Here is a 13548-nt window from a genome sequence, read left to right as displayed (position 1 = left end):
GCTACTTCACTGGACACCGAGTAATTTAGGCCCCAACATTTTTTTGTTTTGTAAAACACCAAGTACTTTCACTATACTTATCTTAATATGAAGAGCTGTGTTTTCATGAACATGAAACCATATTTGTTTTTAATATTTTAAAATTTCTAGTAACTGAACATATGACACAATATGTTCATCTCCAAAGCAGACATTTATTGATTGATTTAAACTTTTCGATGTGATGTGGAAGCCCAAACACAATAACATTGCATTAATGTACAAGAACTAGGAAGTGACTCTGACTGGAGACAGAATGCACAACTCACCTCTCTAGTTTCACTGTCCAAAGAAAATGTCATGTAAATATAATGACAATCCTCTCGAACCTGGGACCGCCAGAGCCAAGAGCATAAGCATCTATAGATAGAGGTAAAGGACTGATGCATAAAAAGCACTTACGCAACTGCTTAAGACCATTCCTATTTAGGACAGCACTTAACCATGTGTTTAAGTGTTGTACTGAATAGCAATATGTTCCAGAATTGGGGCCTACTTCTCATAGTTAGAAGCTGAAGCAAAGTCATATGTTCTATAGAACTTCATGGATTAGGCAGAGAGGGAACACAACACACATTGAATAGTGGATTACACAAACATTGCCATGCCAGCACTCAGAACATGAGACAGACCATGAAAAATGTGTCCCATGAGTTTCAGGACAAGTGGTAATGCTAGGCTTTGATCTCCACGTTGTGTTTATAGTGACAGCAATTTGGGGCAGTACATGTTTTGTTCAGTGCACAGTGATGACTAGAGCTCTACAGATGCGGTATTTATTGATGTTATCTGTGTAAGGCCACAATTCCTTTGGAACTCCAATATGGCAGTAGTTTAGTTTATTGCGTGAGTTTAATGTGGGCAGCAAAGTGCCTGGAGGTCTACTAATGAAATAGGATTATAACCCACATATCTGTGGGTATATGTGACTGGACACACCTTCTGCTAGACAGCACATGTGCATGTTTACCTGTGTACCTTCTCATAAGTAACCTCTTTGCTCCTGCTAATGCTCACTGTGGTGTGGGATATACTGGTAGCCCTGGTAACTCTAATACTACTATGCTCCCTGTGTGAAATTCGGGGTTGCACTTCTAAGAAGCACAGCACAGAACTCGCACGCTGGGGTTGACGACAGGGGCTAAGGTTGCTTTAAGCCTCGTTTGCACTTTGCTGACACTGGGCTGTTCCAGGGACTGGAGAGGCCCCTAACATAACTTAGTCCTGAAGTCTTGTCTAAGTTACAGTAGCTTTGCGGGGCTGCCCTATGGGCCGCAGCAATGCATGAGCAGCCCTGCCTCTGACATTCCCCTCACAACCACTGACATGTCCCTAGGCCAGGTTTGGGGAGGGTGAAGGAGGCCATGGAAGACAGTCTTACTTCTCTCTATTTGCGGTGCTTGCACCAGGTGAGTTCTTCTCCACCTGGAACTAGTGTTTTTAGAGCCCCTTTATACCACCCTAGCCCTTTTTGCCTGCCTTAATGGGGTTGGAGAAGGGGTGAGAACCTCACCCCATGTGTACTATATCCTTACACAATAGCCTTCCCTTTTCCATATGTCCTCATCCCCCAATAACCACTTTATAATCCTGGAAACTGTAACACCCATTAGAATCAGCTAGTTTTTCCTTATAGATAGTAATGACATTAAGAATAAATAAGGACCAATATGTCCAAATCCCATTTAAGAAACCTGAATTATTGTTCTAGAAGATATAATTTCATAACTGTCCATCAGACTGTTATGTATTCAACTGAAATAATCACATACTTCTATTGGAAAGCAGAAAATGACATTTAAAAAAATAAGCATCGGTAAAAATTTTCAAAGTCCCTAAGTCCCATTTTCAGAAGTGCCGAAATCACTTACCCTACATCTGTGAGGGGCCAAGACACACCAAACCTAGCTTTGTACAGAAAAGAGTCAAATTAAAGGTTAGAAAGAAACAACCGATACATAAATAGCTTTTATTATTAAATTTGTGAGATTTTACTGTACAACTTTCCACAAAGTTCATTTGTAACCAGTTCTTTAATACAGATATAACTTTTGACTAGGTACTTGTGAATCCTAAAGATAATGTATATAATAATGACTTCCAATGCTGTTCAAAAGTGTGAGCTAATGCAGTATAAAGTTAGAGCTGCATTCATAAGGAAAATATTTTGCTATTTGGACAGAGACACCTTTCACCTCCTTGCATAATCAACAGGCTTGCTAAAGGGTAAGGATAAAGAGATTATTCTTTAGCCTTGCTCTGAAGGAACTCAGACTCCATTGGTGGGAGAAGACACTTAACATAGTATTTTCTAAAATAATACTAAAAGAAATTGAGTTAATTTAAAATTTTTGGGGAAAGGCCTTAACAATAATCAGCTTAAAGTCATCCAAACTTAAAGGGGTTAGTGTTTCTTGTCTAGTTTAAACAGCAGTGGTAGCAGCAAGTGTGAGTTGACCCAGAAAATAGTAATTTCCTGTCAAGAGCCCTCCAACAAATGTCGCCTTTATATCTGGCAAAGATCACTAGGCCCCAGTGTTTTGAGTTCAGCATGCTTAAGCACTCTTCATTAAACCGGATGTAAAGTGTGAAAGGTGATTCAGGCAGCCTGGGCAGGCATCCGCGCAGATGGCTATGCTTTGGACACTCCAACAAGGCTGAATAGATGCTTCATTGGTTGAGTTAATAGTCAGGCAGGGGCCAATGGGTACTTTAAAAATATTGTCTTTCAATGGTCTCTTCACTGTAGGGAAAAAGAAGTCACTGACTCATTTGCAATTAGCTGACCTACCATTACAAAACTTTCCATGTTGGATTCAGTCATAACAGAATTTATTGTAAAATAGTAGATATTTGGAGTTCATATTATTTTCAGGCAATTATTCTTTTTATATTCGTGACACATTCATAAACACAGCTGCATCTGAGGTATTCGACTAAACAGAAAAGCAGCACACTGTATCCTGTCCCCTTATACTCAGTCATTAGCCCTTGCTCTTGGGTAAGCCTCACTGTGGCATATTAACTGAAAGTGGGAAGGCAGATTAGCTCTCCCTTTCAATGCATTATGGAGTTTGCTCCATAGGCCAAAGCTTAAATCCAAAAAGGGCATCTTTTTGATATGTTCATCTACTCTACCTGCCAAGCGATCGGCATTGTGTGACTCCCTCATATAATAATGACATGGCATAACCTGGAGAACCTGTGAGGATTCCCTAGAGACCATTCCGTTTCCCTAGAGACCATTCCGTTTCCCTTGTTGAAATTTTAGAAGCCTGCTGTACATCACAGAGAGAGCTTCTCCTGGAGTGTGTAAAGTCCTCATTCTCAGTTCATGCAAGGAGGTCAAGCCCTGGCTTTGAATCCCAGCCTTTGCCTCACAGCTTCAAGCAGGAAATTGTAGCATGTCAGGATAACAGAATGTTCTAGTCTGATTAGCAAGAGGGAAAGTTGTTTAGAACATCAGGAAGAAAAGATTTTTTTAAGCTGGAACACTGGCTCCAAGTGTAATGAAACTTCAAGTTAACATTAAATTCTAATGTGAATTAAGAAATAAATCAATCACAATGTTTATAAGACAAGATCTTGATTAGGCCAATATAGTATTTTCCCAGTTTATCCCAGTTCAGACCAACCTTCACTCTGTGGGCCTCTGGAGAGTACACATTTTTCGTTTAAATTATCCCTGAAGCTTTTACCTTTTTGCAAATGGTTCATCCTTATCCTTGCACCTGGTAACAGGACAATTTGTGAACATTGCTCCTCAGGGGCTTCTGAGGCTAGGAAGGAGAACAGCTCACAGCTTTGGCCACTATAGAGTGGAACATTGCGGTTGATTTAATGACCTCCTCTGAACAGCCCTAGCCAACAGGTTAAATTGGACACTAGGCTACAGATAAGGCCCTTTGTTTTAAGTTTTTACTGATTTTTACTGAAAAATTCCCAGGCTTTACAAAAACGATTGTTCTATTTTTAACATTTTCATTCAAATTTTGGACCACACAAGTACATGACAATACTGATTGTTATATTACATTAGGTAGATGTGTTTATTTTAATAATAGATTAGTCTGGGGTGAATGAGAGGCTGTCTGTTAAAGTAAGGCAATGCAGTGGAAGACACACATATATGCATGCACGTGCATATGGGTATATACTGTTAATGTACAGTTCATCAAATAAACTACAGCATTGAGCTGCTTTACTTTCAATACTCCAACTTTTCTCTATTTGTTGCTTTTTTTTAGCCTCACATCCCCCCAATAATAATCTCAATATTTACCCAGAAAACTGTGAAGTTAATCTTTTGCACTGATTTTTGCCCATTTTTAAATTTTTGTAATAAACACTGACATTCCTGGGAAATTTTAAACAAAATAGAAACTGAAAACGAAGGGCCTTAGTTACAAAGTATTGTTTGACTGTACTCTACGGCAGCACATTTGTACAGCTGGACATATGGCAGAGGTGGTCTATATTTCCTAGCATCCCCATATGATTGACTGAATGAATTTCAGAGGGATTTTACCTTCCCGCTTCAAATATTGCCTTTGTGGTCCAAGACGACTTAGTTCTTGAGCATATTAATGAGAAGGCTCTTCCACAGAGTTATTCACCTGACACGTTAAAGATATGAAAAGTTATTAAACTTTACCTGGAACTACTTAGATTTTACTTAAATATTTATAATTTCTTTGACAGATTGCTCTAAAAATCTCTAATCTTCACCAACCAGATTAGCTGCCCAATTCAAGTAGACTGCTATGGTCCTAAATTCTAAGCCTGATTCAGAGACTGACTCCCTCTGTGGCCTTAAGTCCCTTAATGTAAAATTTCAAGACTTGATTTTCATTGGTGTTGAGCACCTGCAGTTCTCATTGTCTTCAATGAAAGCTCTAGGTACTCAGCATTTCTGAAAATCAAGGCCTTTAGGGTGAAATAACGCCCCATTGAAGTTAATGGCAAAGCATCTCTGAGTTTTCCTGTCAAACATTGTAAAGGAAAATATAATACGCTACATGTGTGGAGATGAGAGCCATGTGATAAAGTGACAAGCCATGTGTTAAATGAATGCATCATGCATCTTTGACCTCTTCACCTGCCCTCTGCTAACTAATCCATCTTCCCGGGATTTAGCTTCAAACTGCTGCCATAAAAAGCATCTTACAACAGAAAAGTTTCCCTCTTTCCCTCCTAATGTACCCCTACTCAAAATTATTACACATATCACTACATGGACCATGACTTGTTTGCTGCCTCCCAGCTATAGAGGGCAAACTGCTCTCTTCCCTTCTGTCCTGCCTTCAGCCTGTCTTCCTCCTTAGCAGGAGGCAGATATCATCCTCTGTTCTCCTGTTTCCAGCTGTCCCTTTAGACAGCCGGAGTGTAGAAAGATTCTTTTTCATAACTCACCATCCCACCTCTTTGTAGAAGCTCTCCAGTTAGCAGAGCTAGTCAGGAATTTTCCATCTGAATGATTTGCTCACGGAAAAAGCCCTTTTTGCAAAATCAAATTGTTTTGTGGGAAAACTTGCATTTTGCTAAAGAAAATTATTTTTCTGGTAGGGAAAATTGAACTCTCCAGCTGCCTGCCTGCAGAAAGTAAAATGGATAAGAGTCTTCCAGGTGGGCAGCTGGCAAACTGAAAAATTCCATTTCAGTTCTCCCAAAATGGAATTTCTCGTTTGTGGAAAATTTTCAAATTGGGATAATTTTTTTAAAAATGTGATATTTTTCACAGATAGGGATTTCCGGATTTACCAGTTAGTTCCCTTCTAGGTGGACAGACCTTGGCTCCTCTCTGCAGAGGCTGGGAGACAGGCTTGTAAACATTTAAAGGGGACAGACCGCCTTTTTCTAAAGGTCCTTTTCTCTTTCCTCTTGGGAATGCAGTAGAATGAGCAGGAAGCATGACATTTTAAGACCTGCTGTTTACTGGATAATAAGTTTCTTGATTCGAATTGTGACAAATTTGAGATATTTTTCTGCTTGCGGACTATCTTGAAACAGTTATTGTTTTGCTGAATGTATTTGATGTTTGAATTTAATGATCTGTTTGCAAACCATTTCTTATTCTGTGGATTAATTGCAAACATTAGTATTTAATACTCAACCTTTGAAATATAAACTCTGTTGATGTGATAGATTAAATAAATCACCTCGTTTAGTTTGTCCCCTGATTGAATAGGCAGACAAGCACTTCTGGTGCAAGTATTCACATGTGCAAATTTAGGTTCCACTCCTGCTATCTGACCCCTGTGGGATGACCCTGCCCCTATGCAGAGCCCCACTGACTTCAGTGGGACTCCATATGGGCATAAGGGTCCACTCATATAGATCAGTTTGCAGGAAATATTAGTGCATGCAACTTTAAAATGCACTTTACCTGAACATATGTGTGAATAAAACTTGAACACTTTGAATGTTCACTAAGAGTCTCTTATAGAGAGTTGCTATCGTTTTGGCTGTCATTGCTGAGTAATGGCATAGCATTCGTGAGTAGAAAATGCTCTGGTTAAGGCCGAGAAACCTCTCATCTCCCTGTGTAACTTCCTACTATTTTTCCTCTCTCTTTATCTCAAGACTTCACTTATCACTGTCCATTCTTCTGCTGCCTACCCTGGTATGTCTATTCCCATATTCTTTTGTATTTAGCACCAGTTCTTATCCATAATACCCTCTCTCTTCTTTCCCTTTTCCCCCCCAGTTTTGCTTTCCATTAAAACAACTAAATCTCCCTTCTTCCATGGCCTCCAGTCCCAAATGCTGACCTCCATCACAAAGCAAGTTCATCCACTTTCTGCTTGGTCTTCATCTTCCTCACCAGCCTATGCTGCTGCCTTAGGAGTCTGCCCCTCTACTAGTCCTCCTCTGCACTATCCCTATCTCTGTCAAGACAATGCATGTGGCACTAAACCACCACCTGACTCTCTCCAGAACATCAGATCTGTTACTATGCAATCTTTACCTCCTTCTGTATGATGACTTTGAGATCCCTCAGGTGGCTTAGACCTGATCATTAAACTATAGTTTCTCTCCACTCAGTGAGTCTATCCCCCATTTACAATAGAAAAACTCCTTGCCTCTAAATATGGAGGGGGTTTGGCTATCAATGCTAATCCTGCATTTAAATTTTTCCTTCTTTCCAGCAATACCTACTCATCTTCCAAATAGTTTTCTCCATCTTCCATCACCATACAACCCACAACTCTCCATAATCTATAGGCTATTTTGGATTAATAATACTTATGCTCCCTTTCTTCCAGGAAGTAGTACCATATTCTCTCATTTTCTATCCCCTTAATTGGCTTCCTCTTCATCTCTGAAACTAATTAATTACAATTTCCTTCATTCTCTTTAAAATTCACAATGGTCCTCCCACAAGTGGTACTATCATCCCTCTCTGTCTTTCTGTCCACTGGCTGCCCACCTACTTGCTCCACTCCTCCACTCATGAGTTCCTTTCTGTCCCCACCACGATTCACCACCATTTTGTATTCCTCTTCCACTTTCATGCCCAGTCTGTCAAATGTTGTTATACATCTACCAGAACCAAGTGGGGGACAGACTTTTATTTATAATTTCCCATTATGAAAGTTACTGACCTCTTCAAACCGCTCCACCTCAGCCTTGGTATAATTAAAACATGCATTGCTGGGCAATCTGTTCCCCATTCTCTTCCATCTAAGCTCCTCCATCTAATCACTTCCTGTCTTTGAGCCTGATCTCCAGTGCCCTGCACCTAGTGTAGTTAAATCAGAAGGGTAGAGTATAACACTCACTTTGCCTTGCTGTAAATGACCACACAAGGTGTAGGGCGATGAAGAATTAGGCTCTTTAAAGTCTGATGTTCCAACATTTGTTTTTCTTTAGCTCTCAGTTAACAGTCTGTAGAACATCTCATGTGGCACACTATAAATGTTATATAAAAAAAAAGAAAATGTATTGCTAAGAATATTTACCATTATGAATTTACTGATGACCTTTATAGCTCCTTAAGAATAGTTCTTACTACAAAGGCAACATGTATGCTATTGCCTGTTCTAACTTTTTTTTAATGTGTGTGTTTAACATTTTTAAAATGTGTTTTTATTTCTAAGTACCCTTTTAACAGCCCGACATCCAGGATGGAGCCCTGTTTGATGAGCAGTACCCCAAGACTGCATCCAGCCCCTGTAACTCCTCGCTGGCCGGAAGTCCCATCAGCAAACACGTGCTACACAAGTCCATCCATGCACTCCACAAGATATGGAAACTCTAGTGACATGTACACGCCCTTGACAACACGCAGGAATTCTGAATATGAGCACATGCAACACTTTCCCGGCTTTGCCTACATCAATGGAGAAGCCACCACAGGATGGGCTAAGTGAAAATGTCTGGTATGGCATGAGCCCCTATATTTAATAAAGACAGAAAAACTTTATATCTGGCTATTACATGGGACTTTATCTGAACATTCATTAACGGACTTGAAGATAGAATCGATCCTGGACAGATAATTTTAGTTCATAATCTGGACATACTGCAGACCAGTGTGACGGAGTGTTCCTGTAACAAGATTTAACTGTTACTATAGAGCATTATATTGGCCAAGCTGTGCCTTTTTTTTCTTCTGTCATGTGGTCTGGCTCTGTTATGATGTCAGTTTCACTGAGCCATTTCCGCCCCCCCCCCCCAACTGACAAATGTTAATTAGTCTTTAAGGAAAGATGTTATAGATAAATCTATTTATAATTTGAGATAAAGACAAAAAGTTGACCATAACAAAGCTCTGGCACCTCTACTGGGTTCTTTAGAGACATTCTGTCAAGTCATTACTTGTTGTCATAAATTCCTTTTTTAGGCTCCTTAAATGGAATGTGTTGTTATAGGCTTCAGTTTACACATAATTTTGTATATTGATGCACCTTTCCGTTGATCAAATAAGTGTTATCCTTACAAAAGAAAGACATGTAGCATTGAATGATACACTGCCTTAAGTTGACTGTGGTTCTTATTATATATGTATTTGTATTAAGTTTGCACAATCTGGTTAAATGCAACAGCTCTGGTCAGTAACATCACGGTTAAGAAGGGATTTTGCGACTGGTAAGGTGTTGGATTCAGAGCCACATATGTTAAATACGATGATACTAAGCAATTATGTAAAAGTGACAATACAAAACAAATTATTCATTTCATTACCTATCGACAGGTATGAAAACTGCTCTTCTGATTCCTTCACAAGATGACAACTCAATATGCGTCTACAAAAAAATAATAATTCAAAGCTGTGCCTTTGAACTTATTCTGTAATGTGTATGTGTGGGAAAATGTATTGTATTTTTGGGAGAATTTTAGTAGACATTTTCTGTGAGATTTGTAGGTATTTGTGAGTTTTTGTTAGAATTTATTAACATAGGTTTTTCTTCTGTATTATAAAATGCACCAAGCAATTATGGTGGACCTATTACCCTATGGGTAAGAAATAAATAAATGGAAATATGACATCGGGCATTTTAGTAATTGTTATGTAAATAAAATCTTTGATAACACCCAGTGTGATGATAACCATGTTTATGGCTAAAATGGAAATAAATATTATTTGTACAGTTGTGCAAGATATATGAAGGATTTTCGCACTCAGATAAAAAAAAGTTTTTGAAACTAAATATATTTTATTTTAATTTATTTGTACACTGTGACCTTCACAGGCTGACAACTCTTTAAACAAAGCTTAAATGTGGTGGAGTATGCCCTTATCCAGCAAAGCACTTAAGAATGTGTGAAACTTTAAGCTCCTGAATAGTCTTATTGTCTTAAATGAGATTGCTGGGTTGCTTAAAGTTACAAATGTGCTTAATGCATTGCTGGATTGGAGCCATATACAAGCCAAAATCTGGTGACATTGTTCACTCAAGTAATCATACTGATGGAAGGGAAGCAAGTAATTGCACTGGAGGAAAGCAAGATTTGTCTCTATATAAATATTACTTTTATAACAAGGCCGATGCCAAATAGTGCTGGAAAAACAAAGCCTTTGTTTTCTTAGAACAGTGAATAAAGGGGCCAAATGTTCAATCCATGCACACCCAATGTCCTGTTTAGGTCAATGGGGTTATTACAGGGTGACTGGCCCCTTTCAGAGGGAGCAGGATCAACTGGGCACAAGGGAAAGCACCTGGGCCTTATAAAGTGGGAGACAGTGGGTGATGGTTGTTGGCATATGCCTATGAATACTGCAGGGAATAAAATGGTTCCTGCAGGGCTCTGTGTGTGCAGGGGAAAGGCCTGTGGAGAAGGCCAACGTCCAGGCAAGCGGTACTGGGAAAGCAGGAAGACAGATCCTCAGGGAGGAGGGGCTGTTCCCAGCTTGAAATTGGAACGATGGAGTGTTTGAACTCTGAAAGGGAGATAGACACTCAGACAGGAGGGGCTATGCCCAGCTTTGGACAAGGGCAAAAGAAATTAACTTTAAAGAGAAGTCAGACCCTCAGTGACCAAGGGCAGGGCCAAGCTAAAAGTGGGATGAAATCTTTGTAGGTTTGAGTTCTGCTATGAAAGATTTTGTGCAGGTCTTAATAAATGGGACCCCAGAAGAGGAATGTTTTGAATATCTGGACAGTGTGGTCTTTATAAAAGGCCCTGAATGAAGAGGAAAGTGAGGCAGGCCTCCATAGAACCATCTCAGGCCACGAGGGGGGCACTTGGGAGGTGGCCAACCCTTTGACAGTGGTACACATTGACTGTAAAATTGAGTTGAAAATTCGCATGAAATGAGTTTTTGCTAATTACAAATAATGAGCCTGTCAGCTAGATTGTTAAGGGTATTTAGGCACTTAAGGCTGCAGATAGGCACCTAGTGAAATTTTCAAAAACACCAGCACTTTTGAAAATCCCGCTGGGTGCCCATCTGCATCTTTAAGTGCCTAAATATCTTTAAAAATCTGGCTCTGGTTCTCCATTGTGTGGTTACACCAAGAGAAAAGCGGAGGCAAAATTCTGCCAGATCAAATGGTATTGTTTTACACTCAATCTACAGTCATTTTGCACTGGTGTAAATGACTACAAATGGTGCAGGGCAACTGAGAATCAGGCTCAATGTATCAAATCCTCCTTTGTTGTAATTCAAGGTATCTACAAAAAATGTCAAAATATCACATAGTTAAAATGTATGGTGAAGTTTATAAGTAGCTAAGCTTTAGCAGCTACAGTTTTGAAGTATTTGGTTTGGATCAAGGTCCTGATTTCAGTGTTCTTTCTGTGTTTGTTTAATCAAGGCATTGAAATTGTTAAATATAAAATGCATACAAATATGTACCTACAGCCAGACTGCAATCAGTGCACTGCAACTCATAGGGAAAGCAAATGCTGCCAGAGAAATAAAATTTGCCTTTTCTCCTAAAAGCTCTCAAATCATTGAACAGCAAGCAGCCCATCTGCTTAGCCAAGCAGGGCCCACCTGTGATCCATTCTGTTCACTGACCCTCCATGAAATAATTTGTCAAATTCAAGGTTTTGGTCTTTTCAATGTCCCTTACAGAAGAGTGCCTAAGTTACCCAATGGACTGCTGATTCTGACCTGGCACGACAACTGCATACCACCAAAACAGTCTGCCTTAAGAGTGAGGCTCATGTGGGCAGAATGGAGCTTTCTCTGCCGCTAGCGCTAGAATCTGGAGTGGACTCTTGGAAGAGATCTGACCTGAACCTCAGCTTCTAAGCAAAGTACAAAATCCACTTATTTGCCTTTCCACAAAAACAGCAGGTTAAAATAAATAAAGCCTAATCCCTGCTGACTGGAAGGAAGTGAAACAGAAATATATCCTTTTGTGTACACACACATTTTAGAACTTGGGGGATGTGCTCAGATACCATGATGATGGGAGCCACATGAGAACCTATGTGGGTGGAGAGATAGAAATCATATTTAGTGTATAGAGTACCACTGAAATGCAACCATCTCTGGGATGGAGGACTGCAGCCAGCCAGCATATAGCACATCAGTGTTGGGGAGAGGGACTTTTGGTCAAAGACACCACAGCAAACATCTGCTCTCATGAAAAGAGCCCCAGGATCTTTAATGACTACACAGATTAGATAGGACCTTAGTTTCGAAGGTCTCCCCCAGAACACACACACTCATTTTGTCTCATTTAGAAGGATGAAAGGCAGAATTGTTTCTATAGGGATTTGAACCTGTAATTCTAGGAATTATTACAGAGCAGATGTTTAGACGACTCAGTGACCACCCCTGCCTGCCCACCTGAGCTCCTTGACCATGGCACTAAAACTGTTGTGATTTGGTAGCCACAAATTTTAAGTAAAGTGCAACTATACAAATGTCTCTGGGGAAGTCCACTGTCTTTTTTTCCCCGAGACCACTACAAATGCATTTTCAAAATGGTGATTTTGTCATTCTGGAGTGAAACCCCACTACAACTTTACAGGATTTTCATTACCAGGTAGAAAAAAGACTCAGCGGGGGAAGAGCAGTGAGAACTACTTTCACTAGAATGAATCCAATTTTTTGTCAGGCTATCTCTTGCTGCTAAGGTCACTACCCTTTGACAAAAATGGCCTCTGACCTCCCTAGCCTCACAATTCTGTTGTGACTGACCCTGAAACCCATGAAATTCAGGGGCAGACACTGCTTTGGAAGGTTTAGATAAAGTGACAAACACGGGAAGAGCTCATGGTATGTGCCCTCTGAAAAGGTCTGGCAGCCCTTGGGGGAAGATGCAATTTATTCTGTTCACTTTTCATTGAAATCCTAATCTTTCATATGCTACCTAAGGTGTAAACTCAAATGCACAGATGATAAATGACAATGTGCCTTCAAAGTGCCAGTGACTGTTTTCTAGAGTCTATCTTTTAGGTTTTAATAAAAAGGTATGTCAATAATTTGAATGTTTTATTATTTTGGAGAGAGAGAGGTCTAGGCAGGTTTGTACTTTATTATATGGTATGTAGATAAAAAAAACTACCATAGGATTATTTTTGCTTCATTTCTTTCAGAAGGTACTATACTGATATATTTGAGTAAAATAAAAAAACACATTAGTGTTTAGGCTTGGATTTTGTTCCTCTATGTCCCAAAGGTTGGATGATGTTCTGATTTTGGGTTCCAGTTCAGCCCACTATGGATTGAGGCCCTAATCAGAAAATTCAGATCCAGATTTGGATCTGGATTACTCATACACACATGCACAAGATGTTCAGGAGTGTTTCTATTTGGAGGTCCATTAATAATTGCTAATGCCCTGGTCTCAGGATATATTCAGCTATGCAATCAAATATTTGAGAGTGAGAGATAAGTATTCTTCAAGCTTTCTAAGTGAGAGAGCACTCCTGGGAGTCAGGAAAGGGGTCTGTGTTGAATAAGTAAATTCCTCCTGAGGGAGACAAGTAGCAGACCCCTCTGAAGCAATTTTTTATTGTTGATTTCAAAATAGGCAATTTTCTGAAATCTGGACTGCATTTTATAAAATGTTCTGAATAGGTAAAACACTGTTCAAGTTTTAAGTG

The 13548-nt window shown here is 39.6% G+C and overlaps 1 protein-coding gene across 1 annotated transcript in view; it reads left to right on the top strand.

Annotated features, from left to right (window-relative positions):
• Positions 1 to 8561, top strand: part of RFX4 (regulatory factor X4) — an 83794-nt gene extending 75233 nt beyond the window's left edge. The window contains exon 15 of the mRNA XM_024212958.2: positions 8139 to 8561. Within this exon, the coding sequence (XP_024068726.1) occupies positions 8139 to 8411 (273 nt within the window). The 3' untranslated portion in view covers positions 8412 to 8561. The remainder of the gene's footprint in view (positions 1 to 8138) is intronic.
• Positions 8562 to 13548: the final 4987 nt, after the last annotated feature.

The sequence above is a fragment of the Terrapene carolina genome, unplaced genomic scaffold (assembly GCF_002925995.2).
Source record: "Terrapene carolina triunguis isolate 2854851 unplaced genomic scaffold, T_m_triunguis-2.0 Scaffold247, whole genome shotgun sequence".
NCBI lineage: Eukaryota > Metazoa > Chordata > Testudines > Emydidae > Terrapene > Terrapene triunguis.
The sequence above is the reverse complement of the archived record's forward strand: the minus strand, read 5'-3'. Positions and strand labels throughout refer to the sequence as shown.